Source organism: Elephantulus edwardii, unplaced genomic scaffold, assembly GCF_000299155.1.
Source record: "Elephantulus edwardii isolate Elephantulus edwardi_28Jun2011 unplaced genomic scaffold, EleEdw1.0 scaffold00214, whole genome shotgun sequence".
Classification (NCBI taxonomy): Eukaryota; Metazoa; Chordata; class Mammalia; order Macroscelidea; family Macroscelididae; genus Elephantulus; species Elephantulus edwardii.
Genome location: NW_006399964.1, coordinates 4,017,600 through 4,036,494, shown reverse-complemented (window position 1 = coordinate 4,036,494; position 18,895 = coordinate 4,017,600). Strand labels below are relative to the sequence as shown.

General features: G+C 50.1%; 1 protein-coding gene across 1 annotated transcript in view; it reads right to left on the bottom strand.

The window, feature by feature from the left end:
- The window catches only part of ITPKB (inositol-trisphosphate 3-kinase B), a 141,860-nt gene that overhangs the window by 14,916 nt on the left and 108,049 nt on the right, over positions 1 to 18,895 (bottom strand). Inside the window, exon 2 of the mRNA XM_006897761.1 lies at positions 295 to 394. Coding sequence (XP_006897823.1) covers positions 295 to 394 — 100 coding nt within the window. The remainder of the gene's footprint in view (positions 1 to 294; positions 395 to 18,895) is intronic.

Sequence of the window (18,895 nt, the reverse complement as noted above, 5' to 3'; positions counted from 1 at the left end):
GCCTTGGGGAGGTGATAGGCAGTGGGCATGCTATGAAGGTGGATGATGTCACAGGACTTGCTGAGGGATACGGGAAGGGAATGGGAAGGAGGGAGAGTTAACACAAGAGAGAGACAGCCAGGACTGCAGAGTGAACACCATGGACCATGCAGGGCCCGTGCTCGTTTATAAAGCAGTGGTTGAGAATCCAGACTGCACAGTCTCAGCAAGAAGCCATTCCTGGTTCTTTCCACCCCCCGGGGCACCCAGGGACCAGGCTCTCTACCAACAGGGAGGCTGGAAAGTCCCATCTACCTGCGTGTCCCGCCAGCTGGATCCAGGGGTACTTCTTCTTGAAGGACATGACGAAGGGAGACCAGTGCACCATGTTTTTGATCTTCCGCCATGATTTGCTCTAGAAAGAAGGCAGGCCAACAGGTCAGCGTTAGGAAGAGGACTGCCACATACTGGTCAGAACAAGTTCAAAGACAACCCACCGCCTGATGTCACAAGGTGGCAAGGACCTTGACTGACCACGGCATGGGGCTCTCATTCACGAGATTCAGTCAGAGAGGGATCTGACTCACGCTACAAACAGGTGGGGTCCAATGTCCCACAGCAAAGAGCACAGGTGCTCTCGAATCCGGACCTGACAGTGCCAGGTGGCAGGTGTTCTCTGGCCAGAGCTGATTCCTGCTCTTTCCTATCAGGGACACGACGCTCCAGCCCTGCATCTCTCATGTCCCCTCTGTGGGCCTCAGTCTCCTCACTGGTCTGGGCCGTGAGGCTCCCCAGGCTGATGGATAGTCTTGTTATATACCTCAAGTCAGATCTGACTCATGTCTGGCCCTTCAGCAGGTTTTCTGAGGCTGTTAATCACATGGGAGGAGACTGCTCATCATTCTCCTGCAAAGCAGCTGGTGGATTTGAACTGTGAGCCTTAGGGTTGGCAGTGTAATCCATGCCCACGAAGCCACCAGAGCTCCCTCAAGGCTCGACAGTCTGTTGTTAGGTGGCATCAAATTCGATAAGACTCAGGGTGACCTTAGCAGCAATGGATCTGTGCCCCGTCGTCTGTACCTGCACCATCCTCACTTTCTCTGATATCCTCGAGCTCACTGTTACAGTCACTGCATCAATCCACACCATCTCTGGAAAATGATGTCCCTCATGGCAGCATCAGGGGCCCTGCAGAGCCAGCACTACCCACTGTTGTGTGATCACCCCACGGAGGTGGTGGTACCTTGGGGACAGACTGGAGAGGGGCTTTGCAGGAAGTTCCCCTGGAGAGCCTTGCTCCCCCAGCCCAGCTGCAATGCACACAAGGGCAGTGGAATCCACGGTGACAAGGGACAAATCTCAGGTCTCTGTTGTGCTTCCCTTTGCTGCTTCTGCCTAGGACATTTCCTAAGTGAACCGCCAGGCCCCTGAGTGTGTGTGTCTGAGGATGTCACTGCGTGGGTGGCTGGGGGCTCGTTAACCTGCTGACAGGGAGTTCTCCCCAGTGCTCGAGGGGTTACTGTGAGTTCCCCTGAGAGGAGGCTGGTGAGCCAAAAACAGAGTACTCATCTGTTAGACTACTTTTTCAAATCCAAAATATGTTTCCCTCTCCAGCAATGAATATTTCTTGAGAAAGACTACCACCAAAGAGAGCCAAAATCCTAAGCCTGGGGAAGAGACAGTCTCTCTAACACATGGTGTTGGGGAAACTGGGTATTCATTTGCAGAAAAATCCAACAAGACTCTCCAAAGAGAAAAAGAGAATTTAGAGACCTGGGGTGGGGAGGCAATATTTGGCAGCGAGGCACTAGTATCTACCACTTACAGAAAACTCAACCAAAAATGGCAAACAATCCAATTAAAAAATGGACAAAACACATGACAAAACCCTCACCCAGGAGGCATCCAGACAGTTGACCCTCTGGGACTCCGAGCCCCATGGGGAAGCTGAGGACTAGGGTTTGCAGCAACTGGAAAATAAATTTGCTGGAAGTAGGAACAGAAGTCAGTTCAAAATGAAAGGCAGAGCATCCTGGCGGAGTGGGGTGAGTCCTGGCTAAGTGCTGACCCCTTGAACAAGTTACTGGCCTTCCTTGGACCCCTTTTCTCTAGTTTGTGAAATGAGAACACTAGCTCTAGTGGCCTCAGGGTAAGGAGCTGTGCTATCATCCCAAAGGCACGAGGTTCAAATCCATCAGGTGTTCTGCAGCAGAAGGATGGGCAATCTTCTCTTGTTTGATTGAACTGCCTTTGAAAGCCCACTGGAGGGTTAGCTGTGAGTTGGTTCCAACTCCATGGTACAAAATAATATAAATTCCCTGGACACCAGAGAGCAGAGCTTTCAGAAGATGCTGGGTATGGAGATGGTTGTGGAGAAATCCTTAGTCAACAGGGTGGACCAAGGGGCTCAGGTATCTCTAAAGCGGCCCCAGGCCTGTCAAGTGGGTGTCAGGTGGTGATGCCGTCATAGATACTGAGAAAGAATAGACCATTGAGACTTGGCCCAGAGCACATACAGCTCTCTGGAGAACTGCACAGACCTGTCAGTTCAGGAGAGGCTGTGGCCCTGGGAGGTGATGAAGACGAAGCGAGAGACTGTGCAACTCAAGGCCCAGTGACAGAGGGTGAGACTCCAGTCTCAGGACCTGACTCTGGAGGCCAAAGACCAGGGGTTCTGGAAAGGACAGCACCCTAGGTGTGTGTGGGGGTCAAAGGATTCAAAAGCCTCCAGAAGGACACCCTTCCTGCACCTCCCATGAATTCTGAGCACAAAGGCATTTAGCTTCCTTCCCTCCTCCATCAGCACAGAAACCAACAGCTTGGGAGCTCTCCCACCCCCAGACTGCCCAGCCGAGCCGGGACATGGCCAGTGGATGGTCCCCTGCAGAGGAACGCTGTAGATCTGCCCCAGGAGACCGCTCACACTGCTGCCAGCTGCCAGGGGCTTTCCTCAGGGAGCTAAAAGAGCAGAGCCAGGCTGTGCCCGCTCTGTGCCCCACTTGGCCGGGAAAGCACCAGCTGTGGACAGGGTCGAAGGCTGAGGGTCGCCCTACAACCCAGAAGTGGGGAAGAGGTTCCATTTCCTCACAGAGCACTCCACATTGGGAATAGGCCGGCTCCAGAAAAGATCACTCTCTGGGTAGTGGGGAGGCAGGTTTGGGGGCACAGCCTTCTCCACAGCCCCACCCTGTGAGAAGTCAGCACCCTCAGAAATGCAGTCTTGGCCCTGCCCCTAGTTAATTTAACCGAGTGGAAAGGAGCTGCACTGCCAACCCACAGGCAGTGGTTCGGATCCACTAGCTGCTCTGCGCCTCTGGAGGGTCAGCTAGTTCTGACTCACCATAGAGCACAACAGTCAGGAAAGACCACAGATCCTGGGACCATCTGGAAGACTCCACCCAGAGCAATCTACCCCCTTCACTTCTGGGGAGAATCTCAACAGCCTAGATATGACATTACAGTTCCAAGTCTGCCTCCAACTTCACAGGCTATTATTTTATCATTAGTGCTCCTGAGTGAACAACAGACCTGAACCCTGTCTCATCCTGTGCCATCCTCATCATCTCTGACACACTTGAGCCCATCGCTGCAGTCACTCTGTTAATCCATCTAGTTGAGGGTCTTCCTCTCTGTCTCTGGCCCTCCATCTTCCCGAGCATGATGTCCCTTTCCAAAGACTGGCCCCTCCTTGGGCCAGTAAGCTACCCAAAGCATGCGAGATGAAGCTTCCTCATCTTTGCCTCCAAAGAGCACTCTGGCTGCACCTTCTCCAAGACGTATCTGTTTATCCTTCTGGCAGTCCAGGGATACCACAGCTCAAAGGCATCAATTCTTCTTCTGCCATCCTTATTCATTATCCAGTTTTCAAGTAGTTGGATAGACAATGGCCGGGATCATTGCTCTTCAGTAATTTGGAGAAGTCCATGACAGAGGACTTGCTCAACGCAATACACCTCCTGATCTGATTGCTGGAACCAAGGGTTCTGACTGTGAACTCAAGTAAGATAAAATCACAGGCAATTTCAGTCTTTTCTCCATCATCATGATGCTGCTTCTCAGATGAGTGGTGGGGATATTTGTCTTCTCAACATGGAGACATAATCCATATGGAGACATAATCCATATTGAAGGCTGTTTTCTAACATGCTATGCTTTGTAAACACACAATCCAAGCCCGCAGGCATCGAGAGGGTTCTGCTTTATGGTTACTGCGGTCTTCTTGGCTGGAATCACCACAGATCAGGCAATCACACCTTTCTTCTGTGGAGCTGTCGGAACAGATTCAAGCTGCTCATCTGTAAGGGAACCGCCGCGTTGGATTAAATTTGTGTCCTTCAAAAATCCATGCATGTAGAGACACAACGTGGAAACTGTGCAACGACCTCCCAGAATCTGAGAACTCAAAAGCCACAGGACGACTAAGGATGCAAGACAATGTCCTACAATCCCACCACAGCCCTGACCAATCTAGAAGCTTCCCCAGGATGTAGGGACACCTAACTAGAGAGAAAAGAAGAGGGAAGTGAGCATAGAGAGGGAGACCCCGGGGCCCAGCAAAGAGTTTCCAGGAGGAAGAGCATCCTCATGGACTCAGGTCTCTGTACAAGAAAGCTCCGACACCAGGGAAGACCAGGACACACAGTGTCTCCAAGGCAGACACCAGGCCCACAGGAGCTGATGGAAATACAGACGCCTCTCAACAACCTGCAGCGAGAGATGGCATCCTGGATTGGGCTTGTTGCCCTGTGGACTGCAAGAGTACGTTTCTACCTGTCAAAGCCATTCACCGCAAACCCAAAGGCCAAAGCTCTCTGGGAGTTTCCCCCCACTGGCTGGCTGGTCCCTGGGAGGATGGGCAGTCTCCCCTTGTCAAGTTCACAGGCTTGGAAGTATGATGGGGTGGAGAGATACGAGTCAGAGCTGCGTCTATACTGGGGAGGCGAGTTAGGGAACATGGGCAATCTGCAAGCTGCTTGGGCTACTCGGGGAGCCTGGAAAACACAAGTAGGCAAATGCCTTGAACATGGTAGCAGAAGAGACCTCCCCCACCGCCATGGCTGGGGCTGGCTGTCCTGGGACAACAAGGTCACAGTGCCATGCCCCTGCTCCTAATCTAAGGGGCATCTGGTCATGCTCTTCTGGCATTTCCCGAGTGTCCACCCTAAAGCTCCGCGAGAGGCCAGATAAGCCCCTTCTGGCCTCTCTGAGCTGCGCTCCTGGTATGTGGCCTTGGGGAGGGTGGCTAGTGGGGGTGGTGGCCCTGCTCTGACACAGCACTAACACACATAGGCCTTGAATCTCAGCTGAGTAAGCTGAAGGGTCCACCCCAGGGATGTTCTCACTCGGGGTCGTGCACTGCTGGCCAGCCTCCTGCCTGCGTCCATCTCAGTGGTGAGGGGAGCACTCCCCAGCCTGGGTGTGCAAGCTGACCTGTCAGGCTGTATGTGTTGTTGTGTACCACTGAGTTGGAATCAACTCCGATCAGTTAAGCATATGGGAGAGACTGCCCATCTTTCTCCCACAGGGCAGCTGGTGGATCTGAACCACGTGTCTTTGGGCTAGTAGAGCAGCTTCCTACCACTGGGCCACCAGCTGTTATGTGCTGTTGAGTCAGAATCAATCCAGAGCTGACCCTCCAATGGGTTTTTAGAAGTAATAAATTACATGGGAGACTGGCCATCTTTCTTCTGTAGAGCAGCTGGTGAATTTGAACTGAGCACCTCTGGGTTGCCAACACAACTCCTTACTTAAGGCCACCAGAGCCCCCTCATTTGACAGTAGGAGGACTCAGTTCACAAGAGGAACTTCTCATCAACTCATGGCTGCAGATGTGGGGACTGGAGACACAATCCAAGCAGGAAGGGCAGGTCCCAGGTAGCTGGCCTGGCTGCCCACACAGAGGTGGCCTGCTCAGAGGGCTCAGATACAATAGCCCATTCACTGTCTCTGGGACAAAGTTCTCAGCTGCCCACCAAAGCCTGGGGTATGTTCCATTCCAGGCTCACTCAGCTGCCACTCAGCTCGGCTTCCAGATGACACAGGTTCAGGATCCAAGACCTAGATCCTTCTAGATGCTGTGGTGTCTACAATGGCCCTGGAAAATCTTCAAGGGACAAGAACAGGCACACAAAGCTGAAACAGAGGACCTGGGCCTGGCTGGGACCACATGGTTTTCCCCATGATGGTTGTTCTCCAAGGAAACAGCTTGCTAAGACTCACAGGTCCTTTCAGGGGCCAGAGTCAGCTCAGAATCAGCTAAAGTAGATCTGATGACAGTTAAGTATGCTTTTACCTTCCTCACATGCAATTTACAGCCTCTGAAAATCCGCTGGAGTGTCAGCTATAAGTCGGTTCTGACTTGATGGGACACAATAACGAAGTTAAAAATCTAGGAGAAGGATGGGCAATCTCCTCCTACATGATTTACAGCCTCTGAAAAACCCTTGGAGGGTCCACTATGAGTCGGTCTGACTAGACGGAACACAACAAAACAGCTTTACCCTGTTCCGTTTCCTGCCCGAGTGTTGTGTGGGCCTTCCAGCAGACTCTTTCAAAGCACTTTCCTGACGGTTCCTCCATCTATGTCAGCCTGGCCACCAGCCACCCACCAGGTCCTCATACTGCAGGGCTTTGTAGGCTGCTAGGATGCTCAAGACTCTAGCATTTTAAACAACCATGAAGTCACCCAGGGTGGGCAGGTTTCACCAGTTCCTAAGCTAAGAAGAAAAGCGCAACAATCTACTTCTAAAACTTAGTCAACAGAAACTCTTAGAATCACAATAGAGTGCTATCTGTTGTTGTTACGTGCTGTTCAGCTGACTATGAGTCACAGCATCCCTATGATCTCTGTCTTATCAGGTGCCATCCACACCATCTCCGGCACACGAGAGCCCACTGCAGCTGCCATGGGGTTCATCCACCTTTTTGAGGGTCTTCCTCTCTTTCACTCATCCTCCACTTTTCCAAGCATGAGGTCCTTCCCATGGCCCCTTCTAACAACATACCCGAAGTATGTGAGATGAAGCTTCACCATCCTTGCCTCCAAGGAGGCTGCACTTTCTCCAAGACATATTTGTTTGTTCCCTTGGTAGTCCACAGGATGTTCAGTGCTCTTCTCCAAGGTAACTCAAAGGTGTCAATTCTTCTATCATTCTTATCCATTGTCCGGCGCTTAGATGCACAGCAAGTGATAGGTCAGACCATTAAACCGAAGGCAGCTAGCAACAGTAACAACTTGCAGCCCTGACCTCGAGCACTGGAGACGTGCTCAGGAAGATGCAGGTGTTTGTGCTGAAGTGGCTACACGGAGGCAGGGAGGCCCTATCCAGGAAATACCCATGGGGTGACACAGCGGCCTCTGGGTACCCTGCACCATTGATGCTGCCGACGGAAGCTTCCTCCTCTTATCTGCTTGCACCTGTCTTGACAGGAGCAAAAATAGTCAGAGAGGGTGGAAAGATCTTGAGGGGAGGAGGAGGTAGGAAATGACAAGAACAAAACCCCAAGCCCCCTCATGCTCAAGGTGACAGGAAGGGAGTCTAACATCCAGACAACCACCAGAGGGCACTCTCATCAACAGAACGACTTCAAACCCCAGCAGCGGCCATGGGGCCATTCCGGCTGGGAGCACCCTGGGTGGTAGAGTTAATATGTTCGCCTGCTGGTCGGCGTTTCAAGGCCTCTATCTTACCCTACCCTCAGCCTGTGAGGCTGATTCAGGAGGAAGACCCAGGGGTCTATTTCTGGGGAAATCTGCCTCTGAAAACCCTATGGAGCCAAGTCCTATCTGACACACAAAGGGTTGTTACAGAAGAGACCACACAACTATAACATGAGGAAGCCCTTCCCTGCATAACCTGGGAGTTTGAGGGCGTAGTATCTGTTTGCCTACAGAGCTCTGGTCTCCAAAGCTCAGCTGTCTTGTTCCCCAGAGGCCTTAGCTGCCAGAAGCGGTTCCACTCACAGTGACCCCCACCTCATCACAGGTTCTGTTCTGTTCCCATGGCCTTTGGCTGACAGGACCACTGCCATCCATGACCTTTTTCGATGGCTGGCTTGGGGAAGTAATTCACCAACCTTCCTTCTTAAGGGGCTGGCACCTGTGTGGGGGTCTCGCTCATGTCACCATGTGGGTGCCTCATGGCACTTTCTGTGTGTGGGAGCCTTCATGGCCTGTGGTTTCTCAGGGCCACCTGGGGCCTGGATCCTGGAATCACTGAGGACAAGGGCCAGAAGCCACTCACTGGCCAGGGGCGCTGCCCGAGGCCTACTGGGCCTTAAACATCCCCAGGAGCTCTGGCCTTGAGTTTATCTAGTATCAATTCCATGCTGTCTGTTGGAGCTCTGGTCCCCAGGGATGCCACCCTTGGCTGGCTGTCCCAGTCAGCCATTCCAGACAGTCTTAAACAGATACAATGGCTAACTGGGACTGCCTTGAAGACTGGCTTTTGTCTGGCACACAGAAAACTGGAAAGGGCAAGTCTGAGGACTTGAGGTGAAGAGGAAGAGGAAGCCAGGGACTCAGCACGCTCTCCAGCACTGGCTGTGGGGCTAAGAGGCCATCTGCCAACCCTCGCGAATTCTCTTCAGAGTACAAAATGTTCATAGCACACCTGGCTGCTGATCAAAGGGTTGGAGGTACAAAGCCACCCAGAGGTGCCTTGGAGTAAAGGCCTGGTGATCAACCTCCAAAGAAATTAGCCACTGAAAACCTGGTAGCACAAACAAGGTGACTGTGACCACCCTGGAGTCCTCAGCACCAGGCTCTCCCAAATGCTCAGCAACTCTCAACGGAGTCCTGAGAGGCCCAGACTGGCCGGCCTGCAGGCCTCAAGAGAACAGAGAACAAATCTGAGAGGCTGTAAGGGAGAAAACGGATGTTTTCCTGCTCTGCTCCATTTTCTACAGGCCCTGACGTTACTCCTCACCAGTGGCAGGCAGTGGGGCCTGCACTGTGTCAGAGAAGCAGGCCTCCTGAAGACAGCTACTTAGAGCTTCCATCTACCCAGGACAGCCAGTCCTTCCTCCAGCTTCACCGCCCCACGACAAAGGGCCAAGGCCTGGCCAGACTCTCCTGCCCCTCCGTCTGGCTTCTGTCTAAATCCTCTGTTTCTCAAGCTGGACAGGCCTGAGAGGTTCTGCTTCCAGAAAACAGCCCAACAGAGCAGATATGCAGGTTCTGGAGTTAGAATGAATACTATCCTGGCCCCACTGCCTCCCCGCTAAAGCCAACAAGGGTGAGTCTCTGAACTTCCAAAAACCCATTTTTTCATCCATTACGTGGATGATGACAAAACACAGGTTCTGCCCACCCTGGGTGTTACAGTGGGCATTCCATGTGTAAAAAGGCCAAGGGCTGTGTGGTGACAGCCATATCGGATCTCTTCTAACTCCACAAGCAGTAACAAAAGCAACAGGAACCACAACACAAACCAATTCCCATGAGGTCAGACGTGTCCTCCACACTCTTACACCTCTTTCTACTCATCCCAATAGCAATCTTACTGCTCGGCTGGGTCAAAACTCCACTGCAACAGCTCACAGAGCACACAGAACCATACTCAAAACGATGAGGAAGTCAAAAGGCTGATGGTAGAATACACTCAGTCAGGACAGCTTCCAAAATGTACCCACAGGCACCTCAGCCTTCAGGCTCACCACACCTTTAGGCCAGTATTACAAGGCTCTTAGTCTTGCCAATTATGCCTTTCCTCTCAGCCCTCCTGTAAGCCTGGGTGAAGGCCCCATGTCATAGCAGTCCGGAGGTCAGCGCCCTCTCACATCAGGTCTCTGGTTCTCTGCTTCAGCTGCTGCTTCTGTAGCCCTGGGTCTGAGCAGTGCAAAAATCTCTGACCCAGAAGGACTCCAACTCTGCATTTTCTGCTGCTTCTTTGCTAGTGGTGAGATTCTCAATTTCTGCTGCTGAATCTGCTCCATTTAAGGTTGATAGGCTAGCAAGCCTCTCTTGGGGATAGGCTAGCAGGCCCTCGTCATATATTCCCACCCATCCACATGGCAAAGTCAAAGTCAATGACTAGGAAAGCCATTTTGCACAATGAAGTCTTTACACCACACCACACCACACCGTGCAATGACAGACACACACTGCCCCCTGCATCACGTCCTCTCACAGTATCTCCGTGTGCGTTGGAATAGAACTGAGCTACAAAGGGTTTCCAAGGGCTGACTTCCCAGAAGTTGATCACCAAGCCTTTAGTTTCCAAAACACCTCCACGTGAATGCAAACTCCCAACCTTTCAGGCAGGAGCTGATCATGCTAAAGGTTTGCATCACTCGCGGATGCCACACAGACAGGCGCTCCGTGGACACTGTCAGGAGTTGAGCAAAGTCAGCCTGTTTGCTCTGTTCTCACGTCTATGTCCGTTACCGACGGAATTTTCTTCTCCAAGGCTGAGCAATCTGGTGATAATCCAGCCGAGCACTTGTGCTGGGCCAGATCACTGTGTGATGAATTGTATGATTAATTGCTCCGGCAGCCTGGGAAGCCCGAGGGGGAAGGGTGGTTCATGAGGTCACACTGTGGGAGGCAGGCTCTGCCAGGGCTCAGGGATCTACACCCCAGACTCTGATTCACAGCATTAGGAAGACTACAAAAAAGAGAAGGAAGGGGTCCTGGGAGGCAGCCTACCCCTTAGGTTTGAGAAAAATTTAGATATTCCCAACTCTGAAACGTTTTCCATTTCATGTAACTGAAAATCTGCTAGGCACAGCCAAAGACCTGCACTATGGGCATGAATCTAGAGACTGCTCAGTATGTCTGCATCTTACAGATGGCACTTATGTTCTCTTAACTTTCCTCTCTGATGTTCTCTTCCAATTTTCTATTTTTCTATCAGTTTCATTTTTATTTGACACAATTTAGTCTCATGACCAATGTACTGTTTGAGGACTATAAAAGAAGATATCTCATTATGTAGGGAACTCTGGTGGCTAGTGGTAAGAAATCATGCTACCAACCCCAAGGTTCATGGTTCAAATCCATTAGCTGCTCCCCAGGAGAAAGATGGGCAATCTCCTCCTATGTGGTTTACTGTCTTGGAAAACCAGCTAGAGGGTCAGCTACAGAACGAAAACAACTCCATTGTTTCTTATTCAGAGTAAGAAGGAAGGAAGTACTCCCTGGGCCCAGTGACTAACCCTTGATGCACAAGCAGACGTACGCAGCCGCGGGCTAGTGTGTGCAAGTGTGTGCTGGGGAGTGGCAATCATAACCTGGCATGCCAGGGAAAGTGGGAGCGAGATGAGACCATGGTCAAGCCTGAACTGTTCTTAGACACGATGCTTCTATCTCCTCAAATCCTCCCTCACGATACTGACCCGGCTCTCTTCACCGTGCAGATAACGAAACATGTTCTGAGTGGTTCAGTAAGTTGTCCAAGGTCACCCAGCTTCTGGTTTGCATCATTAATTCTGCGGATTCTGTTTCAGCCAGCAAGCTCAGTGGGCCCTCTCCGGGCCTCCCTGTCCTGGGGCTGGCTGCCTCTCCCGCAGTTCAAAAGCAGCCTTGCAAAAACAGCCAGCGCTTTGTCAGAAGGGTGACCTTTCATGGGGAGGCCTGAGCAAAGTCCAGCCCTGTCCTCCTCCAAGAATGTCCCAGAAGAGCCTTAGGAAGGCACTCAGAACAAAGCCAGTGCCACCAGAGGACGTCCCCCCTGCTCAGGAAGGTTCCTCCTGCGTCAGCGTCTTTGTTCTGCATTTGCAAAGTCTCAGTGAAAGTCTCACTGTTTTCCATGCTTGAGGAAAAAAAGAAAAGCTTTTTTTCTTCTTTCTTTTTTTGTTTTCTTAAAAAAGCAGTTAGGGTTTCCCTAGTGATCATTATTTCCTCCACTGGGGACAAGCCTGGTGCTTCTCCCGGGCTGCAGAGCAGCCTCGCCAACTTTGTTCTTTGTATTCACACTGGCACAGCCCTCTGGAGGCGGGCGAGGAGGGGAGGTGGCTGCAGGGAGCCAGCCCAGGCAGGTAGGGCCCCTGGGTGCATGGCACCCGCCCGGTGTGCTGGTTAGAAACCTGGCTGGCAAAAGCAAGTGGTGCCTGCCAAGAGTGAGCCTGGAGCTTGGGAAGAGGAGGCTAAACTTTTTAAAACTACAGGTCTTGATGATTGGAAAAATTAAGCCCAAAGGTTTGGCAGGCCAGGTGGTACAGGCTAAAAATAAGAACCTGAATGTTCAGACTTACTGCCTCCCTACTTTAACAAAGAAGAAAAGACCTTTCTTGGGAAAGGCCCAGTCATTTCTCAGTTGGAGTTTTGCATGGTGCAAACAGTCATAGAGCTTGGCTGCTACCAGGAAGTTGGAAGATTGAATTCATCCTTTGAAGAGAGTCCTGAAGAACAATTTCACAAAGTTTAGCCACTGAAATATTGTTCTGTTGTGTTGTGTACTGTGACATGCATGGTTGTTGTTGAGTGCACCAGCGACGTAGAACTGATTCACACCTGACCCTCCAGTGGGTTTTCAGAGGCAGTTAACCACAGGGGAAGAGAATGCCCATCCTTCTCACACACAGCAGCTGGTGGATTCAAACTGTGTGCCTTCAGGCTGGCAGCACAACTTCTTACCACTAAGCCAGGAGAGCTCCCTATGTGACATGCATAGAGGTGCCATGAATTTGAGGTGGTCCTCAGAGTGGGCACTGATTCCTTAGGGTCAGGGTTCTGTCCTTTCTCCTAAGTGAGCAGTTGGGGTGCTGTGCTTGGTCTGTGGGTCCAGCCAGGCCAGTGACCAGAGCTCACTATTTTAAAATGGGAGCTTCTGATGTCGGTGTTCAAACCAGGCCAGCCTTCAGAGGCGTGCCATCATCAACTCCCGGCAACACGTTCAGGAAAAGTCCGGGTGGCTGGCCAGCTGTCCCCTCCTGATTAGCTGCCCTCTTCCTGTTGGAAGCAGAGACCCAGTTCCCGGGGCCAAGGGTGGTGCTCAGCCTGGCAGCCACCTATCCTCCATCACAGCTGCTCTGAATGAACCTCAATCACCCTCAAGGTGGTGATGCTTGAGCAAGGACACAGGGTCTCACTCTCACGTCCCACAGACCCCTCCCCAGTGCTCACTCCTGGATCCAGAAGGACTGGCCTTTCCTGTCCCCTGACCATTCACCTCTGGGTTTCCACCCATGCAGGAGTTCTGTGGGAATTCTCTCCCACTCTCTATTGTTTTTATGCACATCCCACTTGTCCAGTCAGTCCATGCGTCTGGAATCTAGGAGCTACTCTACCTCCCCCAGAGAGCTTTCAACCACTGCAGTCGCAGGCCACTCCTTGAGCCCTCCTCAGAGCAGGGCCCTGCGTGCTCCACGAGGATTGGGCGCTGCCTCATGCCTCTGTGGGGCCTAGCTCTGGAAACCTATGCACGCCCCAGCAGAAGTACAATGAGAGGCCCTGCATACTGCAAACAACCAACAAAACATGGCTGCTGACTGAAGAGTGAGAGGACTGAATACACTCAGAGGCAAAGTGGAAGAGGGGAGCTGCTGGAAGTTGCACAAAGCACCATCATGTTCTGACACACATGGGCTGTCACGAGTTAGAACGAACCTAAAAGTGGTCAATGGGAGGAGTGTAATTCGGCCAGCTTCCGGCTGCCAAGAACACTTACATGCCCCAAACACAAGCAGGTCCAGGGCCTGCCATAGACTACTTGCTGAGAGATTTAGCACACCTAACCAAGACTATAAGGATGAGTTTTTTTGTGCAGGATAGAAGACCGCTCTGGCCTGGTTGGTGTGTGATGATAGTGGGCTGGGAGCCTCTTGTTGGAGCCAATGAGAGACTGGTGCTGGAGCTGGGGCTTTTTAAAAGTCATTGACTTTTGGAAGGACCAGTTCTTTTGCGCTGGATAAAGGACAGCTCTGGCCTGGTTGGTGTGTGTTGAGAGTGGGCTGGGAGCCTCTCGTTGGAGCATATGAGAGACTGGGGCTGGGGCTGGGGCTTTTTAAAAGTCATTTGGGCCTGAAGGCCTATGGCTTTAGGACCTGATTTAATTGTGTTTGAAATGATCATTTTTCTATGTGGTACGGCACTTTTGCTGTACTGAGGTAACTTGGGATTCCTGTGATACTAAGCCATGTGCCAGTGGTGCATCAAATGCCATAATGGTTACAACAGTTAACAACGTTTGGCAGAGCTCACAGATTACGACAGGCTTGGAAGCAGGAGTGTCACCCACTTCCTAAACATGCCTGTGGAAATTCTATGAATTTAGAGAGAAGATAATTTTTATAGAACAGGGTTAGGGTCTTTTGTTTAGAGGGTCGGTCACTACTTGATGAGACTTAATGACAACAATATAAAGCTAGGCCCTTGTCTCCATTTTTGGTTGGGTGAGGTGACTCTGTAAGATGATGCTCTTGCTTTGGTTGAGGATCTGTGAGGACTGTGTGGTGGTTGGGTTTTTTGTGGTTTTTTTTTGTTTGTTTTTTTTTGTTTTTTAATTTAAGCCTCTTGTTTAGAATCAAGACCTCCTAGAGGACGATTATATTTTAATCCCTTATTACTATTTTGGAGGAACACTCTTCTATGTCATACAGCACTCTGGTCAATTTGCTGTGCTGAAGTAATCTGGGTTTGCTGTTATGCTGAACCATGTGCCATTGAGGGGGTCAAAGGTCATAATGGCTGTCCATGGTGGACAGTGTTTGGTGAAGTTCCCAGTTTGTTGTTTTGTTGGTTTTTTTGCTTCAGGAAATAAACTTTATTTCATGGTTTACATATTAATATTAAATACTGTTAATTACATTCTAATTTTTTCTTTTTTTTATTAATTTTAATGAAAGTTTAGAGAGACTTTGGATTTCCATCCATTCATTGTTGCACTTTTCTCCCTGCCCAACCTCCCCCCACCGCAGTTGGCTCTTCTCTTTGAAAAGTAAAAGAAAAATTCTTTCATTGTTATGCAATCCCTTCCCCCAACTCCACTCCACGGTGTAGCCTTCATTCTGGACTCCTGTCATGACAATAATACCTAATCATATATCCCTTTTAAACAGTTCTCTCCCTCATCTTTGTCAATGCAGTATATATAATTTATCTCATCTTTCTCAGTCTCCCCCTAACCCCGATGTCAGTTCTGTTTGGAAGCAAGAGTGGCATCCACTTCCTAAACCACATGCCTCCGGAAACTCTATGAACTTGGAGAAATGATGTTAGTTATAGAAAGGCTTCAGGCCTTTTCTTCATAGGGTTGCTATGAGTCATGCTTGATTCAATGGCAATGAAAAATAACAACAATCAAGACTATGCTTCTTTATGCTCACCTACTGCTGTCAGGGCCCTCTCCAAAGTACTGGGGAGCAATGGTGTCAGTTTGAAGACTAAGGTGTGCCTGATTCACACCATGGTATTTTCAATCACCTGCTATGCGTCTGAGAGCTGGACAATGAATAAGGATGAAAGAAGAAAGATCGATGCCTTGTGGTGTTGGAGAAGAGCATTGAATATATCATAGACTGCTAAAAGAATAAATAGGTATGTCTTAGAGAAGGCACAGCCAGAGTATTTCTTTTTTAAATTTAATTTTTTAATTGATAGTTTAACAAAAGTTTCCAGAAAACTTGGATTTCTATTTATTCATTGTTGCACATTTCCGTCCCCCATCCCCAGTTCACTTCTTTCATTGTTGCACTATTTCCTCCCTCCCCCATCCCACTTTACTATGCAGCTCTTATTCTGGACTCTTGTCATGCAAATAATACCTAATCATACATTTCTTTTTAGATAGCTCTTTCCTGCATTTGTTTTAATGCAGTGCTCATTATTTATCCCCTCTTTTCTTAGTTTTCCCCCAACCCCCATGGCAGTCTTGTTTTATAACAGTGGCATTACACAGTATTTGTCCTTTTGTGACTGAGATATTTCACCCAGCATAAAGTACTTCTTAGAAGCAAGGATGGTGAAGTTTTGCCTCACATACTTTGGATATGTCTTTAGGAGAGGTTATTCCTTCGGAAGAGGTTATTCCTTGGGAAGGGATATTATGCTTGTAAAGGTGGTGAATCAATGAAGGAGAGGCAGACCCTCAACACAGTGGCTCCAGCAATGAATTAAAATTTGCAAGAGATGTAGAGGATGGCACAGGATAGAACAGGGTTCAAACTTGTTCACAGGGTCACCATGGGCCGTACTTGACTCAAGGGCACATAACAACTACTTCATGCCTTTGACACCTTCACTTTTCCCGAAGACATCTCCAGAGAGCAAGAGGGGCACATCTATATGAAATCCTACCCCATCTGCCTAGGGCTGCCCCCCCCACCCCCGCCGATCTCCTCCATACTTCCTCTGTTCCCTTAGAGCTGGACGCCTGGCTGGCCCAGACCCCTATGGTCTCATGTCTGTCAACCAGGTTCTCCCAGCAGATCCTACTGGAGTCCAGTCAAAGAATGTTCTTCCCTCAGCAATGCTTTTCTTCAGATCTACCCTCCTTCCCGCTGCTTAATTTTACAGTATCTGGCATCAGAGAGGCCTGGCTCTCTTGCCAAACCAGCTCCCCCCACCTTGGATACCCAAGGATCGTGGGTGCTCTTCACCCAAAATGGAAGGAAATGTTCCCAACATTCCCAGGCAAACAGGCCGGCCCGCAACCTCACTATCTGTGGTCTAGAAGGTCACTAACTTGGCTCTCTCCTCCCCTCCCTCCTGGATTCCATCCTTTTTGGAACTAAAAACAAAGGAAATGCTGGGGTGAAACACAGAGGCCAGCATTCCTCACACCAGGAGCTGCCCAGGCCTCAGAGACAGCTAGGACCCAAGGCTGGGGGGGGTCAACAATGGGAGGAAATGGAAGTGGGGAGCCAGGGAAGAACTGGGAGGGAGCCGCCTCAAGGGCTGACTTCCTAAGTGGATAAAGCTCAGGGGAAGGACTCCAAGCAGAAAGCAGCTGGCCAGGGCTGCCCCCCAGCAGCACCAGGTGCCCTGCCCCCATCCTGCACCTTGTCCACCCCTCCCCAGAGACTTTATTTTCACTTTGTTCAAAGAAAAAGGGTAGTGGGGGAAGCAACTTTTTTTTTAATAGAGGATGGAAATTTCCTGGAGGTCCTCACTGCCAAGCACCTCACCTCCTAAGAAAAGCAAGAGCTCAGGTTTGTCCCCTCAGGCTTTCCCACTCAACCTTCCTCTGGGGCAGTATCCTGGGTCTGTCCCCTCAGGATAACCCCCCTCCCCTGGGGCAGGATCCTGGGCCTGTTCCCTCAGGACAGCCCCCCTCCCAGGGCAGCATCTTGGGTCTGTCCCCATAGGCCGCAACCCCCCACCCTCACCCCCCAGGCAGTATTGTAGGTCTGGGCAGCAAGTCTCTTCCTTCCTCTGGTCTAGTGATATGGGACAGGCTGGAGCACACAGCGTGTGCCCTTCTCTAGTCATGATAATGTCATTGTTGTTGTTATATCCCACTGAGTCAGAATCGACACATAGTTGATCCTGCAGTGGGGCTTTCAGAGGCAGGAAATCACACATAAGGAAACCGCACAACTTTCTCATATAGAGCAGATGGTAGATTTGAATCATGTGCCTTTGGGCTGGCAGCACAACTCCTTACCACCAAGCCACCAGAGCTCCCTACCGTTGAGTCAGAACTGACCCATAGCAGATCCTCCAGTGGGTTTTCAGAGGCAGAAAACTTCACAAGAGGAGACCTCTCATCTTTCTCCCATGGAAGAGCTGGTAGAATTGAAAAGCGTGCCTTCAGGATTACAGCGCAGCTTCTTGCCACTAGGCCAAAAGATCACCTTCATAGCTCCTTAGTCATGATAACACTTGATTGTGTTTATAAGAAACCTCTACTTGGACAAGGAAGCAGTCCTCAGAACAGAGCAAGGAAACACCGCATGGTTCAAAATCAGCAAAGGAGTGTAGTGTGTCAGGGATGCATCCTTTCCCCATACCCTTTCTATCTGTACGCAGAATAGAAAATTTGGGAGGCAGGGCTTTATGAGGAGGTGTGTGCCATCAAGATTGGAGGAAGACTCATTAAAAATCTCCGATATGCAGATGACACAACCTTGCTTGTTGAAACTGAAACTGAAGAAGATCTGAAGCATTTGCTGCAAAAAGTCAAGGATTGTAGTTTTCAATATGGATTGAAGCTCAACATCAAGAAGACAAAGATTCCCACCACTGGGCCAACTGGCAGCACCATAATAGATAGAGAAGAGATTGAGGTTGTTAGCAATTACAGCTTGCTCGGATCCATAATCAACACTATTAACAGCAGTCAGAAAATCAAAAGACAAATTGCATTGGGAAAATCTGCTGTCAGGGACCTCTCCTGAGTACTGAAGAGCAACAATGTCAGTCTAGAGACTAAAGTGTACCTAAACCAGGCCATGGTCTTCTTAATTAGTTCTTATGCTTCACAGAGTTGGACAATGACTACGGATGAGAGAAGTAGATGCCTTCGAGTTGTGATGCTGGAGAAGAGTCTTGAACATACCATGGACTGCCAAGAAAACTGTCTTGGAGAGGGTGAAACCAAGTCTCTGCTTGGGGGTGAGGATTTTCAAGCTCCACCTTCACTTACTTTGGGCACGTGGCCAGGAAAGACTGGTCCTTGGAGAAGAATATCATTCTCAGAGGGGTGGACGGACAGCACAGGAGAGGAAGACCCCAGATGAGATGGACTGATGCAGTAACTGGGGCAATGAGGGTTGGAGTGTCAAATTGGTGAGACTGACTCAGGACAGGGAAGGGTCCAGAGCTGTTGTACACAGGGTCTCTATACATCGCAGGTGACTCAACAGCACATAGCAACAATAACATACTATGAAAAGTTTGGAAGCAGGAGTGGCATCCACCTTCTAAGTAACATGCTTCTGGAAACTATGAACTCTCATAAATGTCGATGGTTGTAGAGGGGCTTCAGGCCTTTTGTTCATGTGGTCACTATCAGTCATTCCCGACTCGAAGGCA